The sequence below is a fragment of the Oncorhynchus clarkii genome, chromosome 21, assembly GCF_045791955.1.
Source record: "Oncorhynchus clarkii lewisi isolate Uvic-CL-2024 chromosome 21, UVic_Ocla_1.0, whole genome shotgun sequence".
NCBI classification, from domain to species: Eukaryota; Metazoa; Chordata; class Actinopteri; order Salmoniformes; family Salmonidae; genus Oncorhynchus; species Oncorhynchus clarkii.
In genome coordinates, this window is record NC_092167.1 from 3,812,290 (window position 1) to 3,828,002 (window position 15,713).

General features: G+C 43.1%; 1 protein-coding gene across 4 annotated transcripts in view; it reads left to right on the forward strand.

Moving 5' to 3' along the window:
* LOC139379639 (serine/threonine-protein kinase WNK1-like) overlaps nt 1–15,713 on the forward strand; it is a 191,049-nt gene that overhangs the window by 109,115 nt on the left and 66,221 nt on the right. For all 4 annotated transcript variants that reach the window (XM_071122448.1, XM_071122449.1, XM_071122450.1 and 1 more), the window contains exon 6: nt 12,140–12,228. In XM_071122448.1, the coding sequence (XP_070978549.1) occupies nt 12,140–12,228 (89 nt within the window). The remainder of the gene's footprint in view (nt 1–12,139; nt 12,229–15,713) is intronic.

Consider the following 15,713-nt stretch of genomic DNA (forward strand, 5'->3'; position numbering starts at 1 on the left):
TCAGAGTATGAAACATCTAGCACACTGAATCAGGTGAATCAGTCCCTGGTCCTATCACTCTTAGAGTACTGTCCGGTTATACGGTCAGTCCCTGGTCCTATCACACTTAGAGTACTGTCCGGTTATACGGTCAGTCCCTGGTCCTATCACTCTTAGAGTACTGTCAGGACCAGGGACTGACCGTATAACCGGACAGTACTCTAAGAGTGATAGGACCAGGGACTGACCGTATAACCGGACAGTACTCTAAGAGTGATAGGACCAGGGACTGACCGTATAACCTATCACTCTTAGAGTACTGTCCGGTTATACGGTCAGTCCCTGGTCCTATCACTCTTAGAGTACTGTCCGGTTATATGGTCAGTCCCTGGTCCTATCACTCTTAGAGTACTGTCCGGTTATACGGTCAGTCCCTGGTCCTATCACACTTAGAGTACTGTCCGGTTATATGGTCAGTCCCTGGTCCTATCACTCTTAGAGTACTGTCCGGTTATACGGTCAGTCCCTGGTCCTATCACTCTTAGAGTACTGTCCGGTTATATGGTCAGTCCCTGGTCCTATCACTCTTAGAGTACTGTCCGGTTATACGGTCAGTCCCTGGTCCTATCACACTTAGAGTACTGTCCGGTTATACGGTCAGTCCCTGGTCCTATCACTCTTAGAGTACTGTCTGGTTATATGGTCAGTCCCTGGTCCTATCACTCTTAGAGTACTGTCAGGACCAGGGACTGACCGTATAACCTGACAGTACTCTAAGAGTGATAGGTTATACAGTCAGTCCCTGGTCCTATCACTCTTAGAGTACTGTCCGGTTATACAGTCAGTCCCTGGTCCTATCACTCTTAGAGTACTGTCTGGTTATATGGTCAGTCCCTGGTCCTATCACTCTTAGAGTACTGTCCGGTTATACAGTCAGTCCCTGGTCCTATCACTCTTAGAGTACTGTCCGGTTATACGGTCAGTCCCTGGTCCTATCACTCTTAGAGTACTGTCCGGTTATACAGTCAGTCCCTGGTCCTATCACTCTTAGAGTACTGTCTGGTTATATGGTCAGTCCCTGGTCCTATCACTCTTAGAGTACTGTCCGGTTATACGGTCAGTCCCTGGTCCTATCACACTTAGAGTACTGTCCGGTTATACGGTCAGTCCCTGGTCCTATCACTCTTAGAGTACTGTCCGGTTATATGGTCAGTCCCTGGTCCTATCACTCTTAGAGTACTGTCCGGTTATATGGTCAGTCCCTGGTCCTATCACTCTTAGAGTACTGTCTGGTTATACAGTCAGTCCCTGGTCCTATCACTCTTAGAGTACTGTCAGGTTATATGGTCAGTCCCTGGTCCTATCACTCTTAGAGTACTGTCCGGTTATACGGTCAGTCCCTGGTCCTATCACTCTTAGAGTACTGTCCGGTTATACGGTCAGTCCCTGGTCCTATCACTCTTAGAGTACTGTCTGGTTATATGGTCAGTCCCTGGTCCTATCACTCTTAGAGTACTGTCAGGTTATATGGTCAGTCCCTGGTCCTATCACTCTTAGAGTACTGTCTGGTTATACGGTCAGTCCCTGGTCCTATCACTCTTAGAGTACTGTCCGGTTATACGGTCAGTCCCTGGTCCTATCACACTTAGAGTACTGTCCGGTTATACGGTCAGTCCCTGGTCCTATCACTCTTAGAGTACTGTCTGGTTATATGGTCAGTCCCTGGTCCTATCACTCTTAGAGTACTGTCAGGACCAGGGACTGACCGTATAACCTGACAGTACTCTAAGAGTGATAGGACCAGGGACTGACTGTATAACCTATCACTCTTAGAGTACTGTCAGGTTATACGGTCAGTCCCTGGTCCTGACAGTACTCTAAGAGTGATAGGACCAGGGACTGACCATATAACCTGACAGTACTCTAAGAGTGATAGGACCAGGGACTGACTGTATAACCTATCACTCTTAGAGTACTGTCCGGTTATACAGTCAGTCCCTGGTCCTATCACTCTTAGAGTACTGTCAGGTTATATGGTCAGTCCCTGGTCCTATCACTCTTAGAGTACTGTCCGGTTATACGGTCAGTCCCTGGTCCTATCACTCTTAGAGTACTGTCCGGTTATACGGTCAGTCCCTGGTCCTATCACTCTTAGAGTACTGTCTGGTTATATGGTCAGTCCCTGGTCCTATCACTCTTAGAGTACTGTCTGGTTATATGGTCAGTCCCTGGTCCTATCACTCTTAGAGTACTGTCAGGACCAGGGACTGACCGTATAACCTATCACTCTTAGAGTACTGTCAGGTTATACGGTCAGTCCCTGGTCCTGACAGTACTCTAAGAGTGATAGGACCAGGGACTGACCATATAACCTGACAGTACTCTAAGAGTGATAGGTTATACAGTCAGTCCCTGGTCCTATCACTCTTAGAGTACTGTCAGGACCAGGGACTGACCGTATAACCTGACAGTACTCTAAGAGTGATAGGTTATACAGTCAGTCCCTGGTCCTATCACTCTTAGAGTACTGTCTGGTTATATGGTCAGTCCCTGGTCCTATCACTCTTAGAGTACTGTCCGGTTATACAGTCAGTCCCTGGTCCTATCACTCTTAGAGTACTGTCAGGTTATATGGTCAGTCCCTGGTCCTATCACTCTTAGAGTACTGTCCGGTTATACGGTCAGTCCCTGGTCCTATCACTCTTAGAGTACTGTCCGGTTATACAGTCAGTCCCTGGTCCTATCACTCTTAGAGTACTGTCTGGTTATATGGTCAGTCCCTGGTCCTATCACTCTTAGAGTACTGTCCGGTTATATGGTCAGTCCCTGGTCCTATCACTCTTAGAGTACTGTCCGGTTATATGGTCAGTCCCTGGTCCTATCACTCTTAGAGTACTGTCTGGTTATACAGTCAGTCCCTGGTCCTATCACTCTTAGAGTACTGTCTGGTTATATGGTCAGTCCCTGGTCCTATCACTCTTAGAGTACTGTCCGGTTATACAGTCAGTCCCTGGTCCTATCACTCTTAGTACTGTCTGGTTATACAGTCAGTCCCTGGTCCTATCACTCTTAGAGTACTGTCAGGTTATATGGTCAGTCCCTGGTCCTATCACTCTTAGAGTACTGTCTGGTTATATGGTCAGTCCCTGGTCCTATCACTCTTAGAGTACTGTCTGGTTATATGGTCAGTCCCTGGTCCTATCACTCTTAGAGTACTGTCTGGTTATACAGTCAGTCCCTGGTCCTATCACTCTTAGAGTACTGTCTGGTTATACGGTCAGTCCCTGGTCCTATCACACTTAGAGTACTGTCTGGTTATACGGTCAGTCCCTGGTCCTATCACACTTAGAGTACTGTCAGGTTATACAGTCAGTCCCTGGTCCTATCACTCTTAGAGTACTGTCTGGTTATATGGTCAGTCCCTGGTCCTATCACTCTTAGAGTACTGTCCGGTTATATGGTCAGTCCCTGGTCCTATCACTCTTAGAGTACTGTCCGGTTATATGGTCAGTCCCTGGTCCTATCACTCTTAGAGTACTGTCTGGTTATACAGTCAGTCCCTGGTCCTATCACTCTTAGAGTACTGTCTGGTTATACGGTCAGTCCCTGGTCCTATCACTCTTAGAGTACTGTCCGGTTATACAGTCAGTCCCTGGTCCTATCACTCTTAGTACTGTCCGGTTATACAGTCAGTCCCTGGTCCTATCACTCTTAGAGTACTGTCAGGTTATATGGTCAGTCCCTGGTCCTATCACTCTTAGAGTACTGTCTGGTTATATGGTCAGTCCCTGGTCCTATCACTCTTAGAGTACTGTCTGGTTATATGGTCAGTCCCTGGTCCTATCACTCTTAGAGTACTGTCTGGTTATATGGTCAGTCCCTGGTCCTATCACTCTTAGAGTACTGTCCGGTTATACGGTCAGTCCCTGGTCCTATCACTCTTAGAGTACTGTCCGGTTATACAGTCAGTCCCTGGTCCTATCACTCTTAGAGTACTGTCTGGTTATATGGTCAGTCCCTGGTCCTATCACTCTTAGAGTACTGTCCGGTTATATGGTCAGTCCCTGGTCCTATCACTCTTAGAGTACTGTCCGGTTATATGGTCAGTCCCTGGTCCTATCACTCTTAGAGTACTGTCTGGTTATACAGTCAGTCCCTGGTCCTATCACTCTTAGAGTACTGTCTGGTTATATGGTCAGTCCCTGGTCCTATCACTCTTAGAGTACTGTCCGGTTATACAGTCAGTCCCTGGTCCTATCACTCTTAGTACTGTCTGGTTATACAGTCAGTCCCTGGTCCTATCACTCTTAGAGTACTGTCTGGTTATACGGTCAGTCCCTGGTCCTATCACACTTAGAGTACTGTCTGGTTATACGGTCAGTCCCTGGTCCTATCACACTTAGAGTACTGTCAGGTTATACAGTCAGTCCCTGGTCCTATCACTCTTAGAGTACTGTCCGGTTATACGGTCAGTCCCTGGTCCTATCACACTTAGAGTACTGTCTGGTTATATGGTCAGTCCCTGGTCCTATCACTCTTAGAGTACTGTCCGGTTATATGGTCAGTCCCTGGTCCTATCACTCTTAGAGTACTGTCCGGTTATATGGTCAGTCCCTGGTCCTATCACTCTTAGAGTACTGTCTGGTTATACAGTCAGTCCCTGGTCCTATCACTCTTAGAGTACTGTCTGGTTATACGGTCAGTCCCTGGTCCTATCACTCTTAGAGTACTGTCCGGTTATACAGTCAGTCCCTGGTCCTATCACTCTTAGTACTGTCTGGTTATACAGTCAGTCCCTGGTCCTATCACTCTTAGAGTACTGTCAGGTTATATGGTCAGTCCCTGGTCCTATCACTCTTAGAGTACTGTCTGGTTATATGGTCAGTCCCTGGTCCTATCACTCTTAGAGTACTGTCTGGTTATATGGTCAGTCCCTGGTCCTATCACTCTTAGAGTACTGTCTGGTTATACAGTCAGTCCCTGGTCCTATCACTCTTAGAGTACTGTCTGGTTATACGGTCAGTCCCTGGTCCTATCACACTTAGAGTACTGTCTGGTTATACGGTCAGTCCCTGGTCCTATCACACTTAGAGTACTGTCAGGTTATACAGTCAGTCCCTGGTCCTATCACTCTTAGAGTACTGTCTGGTTATACGGTCAGTCCCTGGTCCTATCACACTTAGAGTACTGTCCGGTTATATGGTCAGTCCCTGGTCCTATCACTCTTAGAGTACTGTCTGGTTATATGGTCAGTCCCTGGTCCTATCACTCTTAGAGTACTGTCCGGTTATATGGTCAGTCCCTGGTCCTATCACTCTTAGAGTACTGTCTGGTTATATGGTCAGTCCCTGGTCCTATCACTCTTAGAGTACTGTCTGGTTATATGGTCAGTCCCTGGTCCTATCACTCTTAGAGTACTGTCTGGTTATATGGTCAGTCCCTGGTCCTATCACACTTAGATTACTGTCTGGTTATATGGTCAGTCCCTGGTCCTATCACTCTTAGAGTACTGTCAGGTTATATGGTCAGTCCCTGGTCCTATCACTCTTAGAGTACTGTCCGGTTATATGGTCAGTCCCTGGTCCTATCACTCTTAGAGTACTGTCTGGTTATACAGTCAGTCCCTGGTCCTATCACTCTTAGAGTACTGTCTGGTTATATGGTCATCTACAGCAAAGAAAGATGTATACAAAAAGCTCCAAATCACTCAAATGCATCAGAATCTCTCATGGCTTCACGTTGAAAACAAATTACTATCCAGTCTTCTGATTTTCTTTAGGAATGTTATTTTAAAAAAATAAAAAAAATATATATATATTTTTTTTTTAAACAGTATTTTCAGGTCAGTTAGTACATACTAGCAACACACATAACCACTAAACCAGACAGGCAACCCAGGCCTAGGACAAACTGACTTGAATATACAGTTCAATACAGAGCCATAGCTGAATGGACCTCTTTACCAATCCATATTTCTAGCTGAATGGAACTCTTTACCAATCCATATTTCTAGCTGAATGGAACTCTTTACCAATCCATATTTCTCAGCTGAATGGAACTCTTTACCAATCCATATTTCTCAGCTGAATGGAACTCTTTACCAATCCATATTTCTAGCTGAATGGAACTCTTTACCAATCCATATTTCTAGCTGAATGGAACTCTTTACCAATCCATATTTCTCAGCTGAATGGAACTCTTTACCAATCCATATTTCTAGCTGAATGGACCTCTTTACCAATCCACATTTCTCAGCTGAATGGAACTCTTTACCAATCCATATTTCTAGCTGAATGGAACTCTTTACCAATCCATATTTCTCAGCTGAATGGAACTCTTTACCAATCCATATTTATAGCTGTATGGACCTCTTTACCAATCCATATTTCTAGCTGAATGGAACTCTTTACCAATCCATATTTCTAGCTGAATGGAACTCTTTACCAATCCATATTTCTAGCTGAATGGAACTCTTTACCAATCCATATTTCTAGCTGAATGGAACTCTTTACCAATCCATATTTCTAGCTGAATGGACCTCTTTATCAATCCATATTTCTCAGCTGAATGGAACTCTTTACCAATCCATATTTCTAGCTGAATGGAACTCTTTACCAATCCATATTTCTCAGCTGAATGGAACTCTTTACCAATCCATATTTCTAGCTGAATGGAACTCTTTACCAATCCATATTTCTCAGCTGAATGGAACTCTTTACCAATCCATATTTCTCAGCTGAATGGAACTCTTTACCAATCCATATTTCTCAGCTGAATGGACCTCTTTACCAATCCACATTTCTAGCTGAATGGAACTCTTTACCAATCCATATTTCTAGCTGAATGGAACTCTTTACCAATCCATATTTCTAGCTGAATGGAACTCTTTACCAATCCATATTTCTAGCTGAATGGAACTCTTTACCAATCCATATTTCTAGCTGAATGGAACTCTTTACCAATCCACATTTCTAGCTGAATGGAACTCTTTACCAATCCATATTTCTAGCTGAATGGAACTCTTTACCAATCCATATTTCTCAGCTGAATGGAACTCTTTACCAATCCATATTTCTCAGCTGAATGGAACTCTTTACCAATCCATATTTCTCAGCTGAATGGAACTCTTTACCAATCCATATTTCTCAGCTGAATGGACCTCTTTACCAATCCACATTTCTAGCTGAATGGAACTCTTTACCAATCCATATTTCTAGCTGAATGGAACTCTTTACCAATCCATATTTCTAGCTGAATGGAACTCTTTACCAATCCATATTTCTAGCTGAATGGAACTCTTTACCAATCCATATTTCTAGCTGAATGGAACTCTTTACCAATCCACATTTCTAGCTGAATGGAACTCTTTACCAATCCATATTTCTAGCTGAATGGAACTCTTTACCAATCCATATTTCTCAGCTGAATGGAACTCTTTACCAATCCATATTTCTCAGCTGAATGGAACTCTTTACCAATCCATATTTCTCAGCTGAATGGAACTCTTTACCAATCCATATTTCTCAGCTGAATGGAACTCTTTACCAATCCATATTTCTCAGCTGAATGGAACTCTTTACCAATCCATATTTCTCAGCTGAATGGAACTCTTTACCAATCCATATTTCTAGCTGAATGGAACTCTTTACCAATCCATATTTCTAGCTGAATGGAACTCTTTACCAATCCATATTTCTAGCTGAATGGAACTCTTTACCAATCCATATTTCTAGCTGAATGGAACTCTTTACCAATCCATATTTCTAGCTGAATGGAACTCTTTACCAATCCATATTTCTAGCTGAATGGAACTCTTTACCAATCCATATTTCTAGCTGAATGGAACTCTTTACCAATCCATATTTCTAGCTGAATGGAACTCTTTACCAATCCATATTTCTAGTTGAATGGAACTCTTTACCAATCCATATTTCTAGCTGAATGGAACTCTTTACCAATCCATATTTCTAGCTGAATGGAACTCTTTACCAATCCATATTTCTAGCTGAATGGAACTCTTTACCAATCCATATTTCTAGCTGAATGGAACTCTTTACCAATCCTTATTTCTAGCTGAATGGAACTCTTTACCAATCCATATTTCTAGCTGAATGGAACTCTTTACCAATCCATATTTCTAGCTGAATGGACCTTTTTACCTATCCATATTTCTAGCTGAATGGAACTCTTTACCAATCCATATTTCTAGCTGAATGGAACTCTTTACCAATCCATATTTCTAGCTGAATGGAACTCTTTACCAAATCATATTTCTAGCTGAATGGAACTCTTTACCAATCCATATTTCTAGCTGAATGGAACTCTTTACCAATCCATATTTCTAGCTGAATGGAACTCTTTACCAATCCATATTTCTAGCTGAATGGAACTCTTTACCAATCCATATTTCTAGCTGAATGGAACTCTTTACCAATCCATATTTATCAGCTGAATGGAACTCTTTACCAATCCATATTTCTAGCTGAATGGAACTCTTTACCAATCCATATTTCTAGCTGAATGGAACTCTTTACCAATCCATATTTCTAGCTGAATGGAACTCTTTACCAATCCATATTTCTCAGCTGAATGGAACTCTTTACCAATCCATATTTCTAGCTGAATGGAACTCTTTACCAATCCATATTTATCAGCTGAATGGAACTCTTTACCAATCCATATTTCTCAGCTGAATGGACCTCTTTACCAATCCATATTTCTAGCTGAATGGAACTCTTTACCAATCCATATTTCTAGCTGAATGGAACTCTTTACCAATCCATATTTCTCAGCTGAATGGAACTCTTTACCAATCCATATTTCTAGCTGAATGGAACTCTTTACCAATCCATATTTCTCAGCTGAATGGAACTCTTTACCAATCCATATTTCTCAGGCAAAAAGTAAATCCACCTTCAAGAAAAAAAAAAAAGAACATCTAATGTGATAGACCATATGACTGAACAGGAGGTAGAAAGAACATCTAATGTGATAGACCATATGACTGGACAGGAAGTAGAAAGAACATCTAATGTGATAGACCATATGACTGGACAGGAAGTAGAAAGAACATCTAATGTGATAGACCATATGACTGGACAGGAGGTAGAAAGAACATCTAATGTGATAGACCATATGACTGGACAGGAAGTAGAACATCTAATGTGATAGACCATATGACTGGACAGGAAGTAGAAAGAACATCTAATGTGGTAGACCATATGACTGGACAGGAGGTAGAAAGAACATCTAATGTGATAGACCATATGACTGGACAGGAGGTAGAAAGAACATCTAATGTGGTAGACCATATGACTGGACAGGAAGTAGAAAGAACATCTAATGTGGTAGACCATATGACTGGACAGGAGGTAGAAAGAACATCTAATGCGATAGACCATATGACTGGACAGGAAGTAGAACATCTAATGTGATAGACCATATGACTGGACAGGAAGTAGAAAGAACATCTAATGTGGTAGACCATATGACTGGACAGGAGGTAGAAAGAACATCTAATGTGATAGACCATATGACTGGACAGGAGGTAGAAAAAACATCTAATGTGGTAGACCATATGACTGGACAGGAAATAGAAAGAACATCTAATGTGGTAGACCATATGACTGGACAGGAGGTAGAAAAAACATCTAATGTGGTAGACCATGTGACTGGACAGGAAATAGAAAGAACATCTAATGTGGTAGACCATATGACTGGACAGGAAATAGAAAGAACATCTAATGTGATAGACCATATGACTGGACAGGAGGTAGAACATCTAATGTGATAGACCATATGACTGGACAGGAGGTAGAACATCTAATGTGATAGACCATATGACTGGACAGGAGGTAGAACATCTAATGTGATAGACCATATGACTGGACAGGAGGTAGAACATCTAATGTGATAGACCATATGACTGGACAGGAGGTAGAACATCTAATGTGATAGACCAGATGACTGGACAGGAGGTAGAACATCTAATGTGATAGACCATATGACTGGACAGGAGGTAGAACATCTAATGTGATAGACCATATGACTGGACAGGAGGTAGAACATCTAATGTGATAGACCATATGACTGGACAGGAGGTAGAACATCTAATGTGATAGACCATATGACTGGACAGGAGGTAGAACATCTAATGTGATAGACCATATGACTGGACAGGAGGTAGAACATCTAATGTGATAGACCATGTGACTGGACAGGAGGTAGAAAGAACATCTAATGTGATAGACCATATGACTGGACAGGAGGTAGAACATCTAATGTGATAGACCATATGACTGGACAGGAGGTAGAAAGAACATCTAATGTGATAGACCATATGACTGGACAGGAGGTAGAAAGAACATCTAATGTGATAGACCATATGACTGGACAGGAAGTAGAACATCTAATGTGATAGACCATATGACTGGACAGGAGGTAGAAAGAACATCTAATGTGATAGACCATATGACTGGACAGGAGGTAGAACATCTAATGTGATAGACCATATGACTGGACAGGAAATAGAAAGAACATCTAATGTGATAGACCATATGACTGGACAGGAAGTAGAAAGAACATCTAATGTGATAGACCATATGACTGGACAGGAGGTAGAAAGAACATCTAATGTGATAGACCATATGACTGGACAGGAGGTAGAAAGAACATCTAATGTGATAGACCATATGACTGGACAGGAGGTAGAAAGAACATCTAATGTGATAGACCATATGACTGGACAGGAAGTAGAACATCTAATGTGATAGACCATATGACTGGACAGGAGGTAGAAAGAACATCTAATGCGGTAGACCATGTGACTGGACAGGAAATAGAAAGAACATCTAATGCGATAGACCATGTGACTGGACAGGAAATAGAAAGAACATCTAATGTGGTAGACCATATGACTGGACAGGAAATAGAAAGCGTCAACTGAATGTTAAATGTGTTTCCTGTCAGGTATTTTAATTGTCTACTTGTTGAAAGTTTTGAAGTCTTGTTTTGTGGTTGTTTGTAATGTCTTGTTAATTGGTGTTGGACTCCAGGAAGATTAGCTAGCGTTATGGCTTTAGCTAATTGGATCCTAATTTGTATTTTTTTTATTTTTTACAAATGACTTGGTATCAGGAGGATGACTTGCCTTGGGTCCAGGTTGTATGGATCAACTTGGTATCAGGAGGATGACTTGCCTTGGGTTCAGGTTGTATGGATCAACTTGGTATCAGGAGGATGACTTGCCTTGGGTCCAGGTTGTATGGATCAACTTGGTATCAGGAGGATGACTTGCCTTGGGTTCAGGTTGTATGGATCAACTTGGTATCAGGAGGATGACCTTGAATCTCACTGCCCTGATGTTGGGCTGGACTTATTCATCTCAACAACTGGATCCTCTTGATGTGGACTTTATTCAAGTCCTGCGTTTCAAGACTCTCTTAGAACCTGATTTGGATCAAATGAGCTTTTAGTATTTTATTTTCTATAGATGCTGCTTCCATCTGCGTCTGAAAGGATGGCAAAAGTATTGGTGTGAGTTCTAATGGTGTCTGAAAATAGACTTTGTTTACATGTTTATCTCAGGGGAAAGACACTCAGCTGTTCCTGATTTGATCAATGTTGTCCAGTAAAACGTGTTTGTATGGTAGGCTAATGGGGCTCGCATGTTGTGTGCACATGTATGTTTCTATGTTGATCCCGTTATGCCCGGGTCCCAGGTTTACTGAAGCGTCTCGAGACAGACTTTGGCTACATTGGGCTGAGCCGGTGACAGACTTCCAAGTCTGTCTCAGCTAGAGCTTCAGGCCTGCCACACCACACACTCCCTGAGTTAAATCAACACGGCTGGTTACCCTGGCTGTTTAGAGCTCACTGGGGCCCACAAAACACACAACACACACCCCTTTATGGTCTCTGTCGTAAGGAAAATTACCCACTGCTACACTCAACCAGAATTGAAAGTTGTTTTTTAACTGAGACCCCCTCTTTTTCGCTCTCTCTCTCTCTCTCTCGCTGTTTCTCTCTCTTGATTCCTTGGCCTTGATCTTTCCACTAGACGCCCCCCTGCTCGATAATGAGGTGAAATGGGGGTCTCTGTTGGCCTCATGCTTCAGCTGGCACATTGATTTAATGTTCTCCTGTGTTTCTGCCCCCACAGGGAGTCAAGCCGGCCAGCTTTGACAAGGTAGCCATACCAGAAGTGAAGGAAATCATCGAGGGATGCATCCGCCAGAACAAAGATGAGAGGTGAGCTAGGGTGTGTGTGAGAGCGCGTGTGTGTGTGAGAGCGTGTGTGTGTGTGTGTGTGTGTGAGAGCGTGTGTGTGTGTGAGAGCGTGTGTGTGTGTGTGTGTGAGAGCGTGTGTGTGTGTGTGTGTACTGTACATAAACACACACCTTGGGGTGCTGTTAGTCCTTTCATCTGTCATTCACACACATGATGTTCAGAGTCTGAGGGCCTGAAGGCCTTGGCCAGCCTGCCGCTTAGTTCTCCCTGAGTACTTAGTCCTACAAACAGGCCCCACACACACACTGCCACTCTGAATCGCTACATAAATCTCCCACAGTTTGTGGACAGAGTGTTTTCCTTTTCCACTCTCTGTTCCTGTTGAACCAAAACAAGAGGAACTGAATCTGTATTACGGTCTCTAGCTGGCGACTACCTGTGTCTGTCAAAACCCCTCATCACTGTTTAAATATGAATGTCACTCACGGTTGCCTTGACTACATGTCAGTTTTTGCCTAGAGCAGTATTCTTCAAAGTCGGGGTTGTGACACTGAAGTGGGGTCACCGAAATAAAATACAAATTAACAATACTGAATATTTTATGGGGCAAGAAACAAAAGTTTTAGAGAAAAGATAATTTTAAAGATACAGTTGTATGGAATACATGTATTTATTGGTTTATTTTCATTTGGATAAGAGTTGACAATGCAATGAATTGAAGGTTATTTGTTGATTTTTAAGGTTGTCATTAGATTTGGGGCAAGAGATTATTGGGAAAATAATGGGGTCCCCTGACATTCTACTGTAAAAAATGGGGTCCCCGCTGAAAAAGCTTGAATGCCCCTGAACCTAGAGGGGGAACAAACGAACTTGTTTTGAAGAACACTTTTTTTGGTCAAGTTTTTATGAAATGTCCGTCAGTTTTACTGTCACTCTCATGAAGATTTACAGCCTTCATGTTTAACTACGTGACAATCCTTAGAAGGCTTTGTTGAATAGTTTTTCTGAAATGTTTCAGTATGTGAAAGATATATACTGGGTGTCTTTTTAAAGTTTGCATTTGAAGGTCAACTTTACTCCGTGAGGCCAGTTGAGTAGTGAATGATTTTGTCAATGAGTGAGAGCTGGAAAGACTGCTGTCTCACACACACAACTGACAAATCAATATATCCCTCTGCTATACTGCACTGTGTTTGCACTATGAAGGCCGTCCAGTCCTTGAACTAAGGGCAACAATTTTGCATTAGTACATTGAAATATGAAATGTGGGGGAGGAAAGCAAGCAATATTTGGTCGTTTGTTGTCAGATGAAACCCCGGTGTGATGTTTCACTGATGATGCAGTGGAAAGACTGATGGTGACTTGGCTGTCTTTCTCTGGTGTGAACTGTTTAACGATGCATGAACACTGGGAGATCGTTAAAATCCCCGGTGCATAAATGTGCTTTTAGTAGCCAAGCCGCCAGTTGTATTAATACATCTCTGCTGTCTCCTACTAGTAGGATTCATCTCTGTATCTTTTATTGTCATTCTAATAAAAGTCTGTGTTTTGTATTATAGACATAATATCAGACAACACCCTGCAACAACAACCAAACTACACCCTTGAGAAAAGAGAAGTGCAGTAAAGCTTTTAATATGTGGTAGGATGTTATTCCCACTAGCCTAAGTATAATCAAGCCATGTTTTCCCCCCACTCTGGGTCCTTAATGATGCATGGTTGAGGTTTCAGACAGAACAATGGATAAAAAAAGACTGACTTAAACTATGTTGTCTAACAACATCATTTGTATGTTTACTATTTCAACCAAAGCCTTTAGTTTTTCCCCACTTTGTCATTATCCTGGTACTTGAAACTAATGTTGCATGGTTGAGGTTTGTTAACTCAACGATGCATGGAAAGGCTGGCTATACTGTGCAGACATTCTCACGGTGTTTGTTATCAAGACTCTAGCCTTGTTTTTTCACACTGATTTATATACAGCTCTGTCTAAAGTACCAGAAGAATGATAGGTTAATGATTGAGGTTAACTTAACGATGCATGAAATGTATGACTTAACTATGCGGTTGGTCTCAACAATAATAGAATGTTTGCTATTTAAACTAGACTCACTAGTGCAGGGCTCTCCAACCCTGTTCCTGGAGAGCTAGCGTCCTGTAGGTTTTCTCTCCAACCCTGTTACTGGAGAGCTAGCGTCCTGTAGGTTTTCACTCCAACCCTGTTCCTGGAGAGCTAGCGTCCTGTAGGTTTTCACGCCAACCCTAATCTAGCGCAACTGATTCTAATAATAATTAGCTTGTTGATAAGCTGAGTCAGGTTAGTTACAACTGGGGTGGGAGTGAAAACCTACAGGAGGGTAGCTCTCCAGGCGCAGGGTCGGAGAGCCCTGCACTAGAGCATTCACTGTGTGGACCCAGTGGTGCCTACAGTGTGTTAGCCACCTGTAACAGTCATGGGATTATCTTATCCTGTTCTTTGTGACATGTCAGACACTTGGCAGCCCTGTAGCCATCTGTAGTCATGAAATACTGTGGAAGTCATGGCTCACATCAACACCATCATCCCAGACACTCTGGACCCTCTCCAATTCGCGTACTGACCCAACAGATGTTCAGATGACGCAATCTCTATTGCACTCCACACGGCACTCTCCCGTCTGGATAAGAGGAACACCTATGTGAGAGTGTTGTTCATTGACTACAGCTCAGCGTTCAACACCACAGTGCCCTCCTAGCTCAGGACATTAGGACTGAACACCTCCCTCTGTAACTGGATCCTGGACTTCCTGACGGGCCGCCAAAGGTGGTGAGGGAAAGCAACAACACATCCGCCACGCTGACCCTCAACACAGGGTACGTGCTTAGTCCCCTCCTGTACTCCCTGTTCGCACACGACTGCGTGGCCGCGCAATACCATCATTACATTTGTTGATGACACGACAGTGGTAGGCCTGATCACCAACAACGATGAGACAGCCAATGGTGGTCAATGACCTGGCAGTGTGGTGCCAGGACAACAACCCTTTTTCCCTCAATGTCAGCAAGACAAAAGAGCTGATCATGGACGACAGTAAACGGGGGGCTGAGCACGGCCCCATCCATATCGACGGGGCTGTAGTGGAGCAGGTCGAGAGCTTCAAGTTCCTCAATGTCCACATCACTAAGGAATTAACATGGTACACACACCAACACAGTTGTGAAGAAGGCACGTCAACGCCTCTTCCCCCTCCAGAAGGCTGAAAAGATCTGGCATTGGCCCTCAGATCCTCAAAGTTTTACAGATTAAACCATTGAGAGCATCTTGACTGGCTGCATCACCGCTTGTTATGGAAACTGCTTGGCATTCGACTGCAAGACACTACAGAGGGTAGTGCTCTACAGAGGGTAGTGCTCTACAGAGGGTAGTGCTCTACAGAGGGTAGTGCTCTACAGAGGGCAGTGCTCTACAGAGGGCAGTGCTCTACAGAGGGCAGTGCTCTACAGAGGGCAGTGCTCTACAGAGGGCA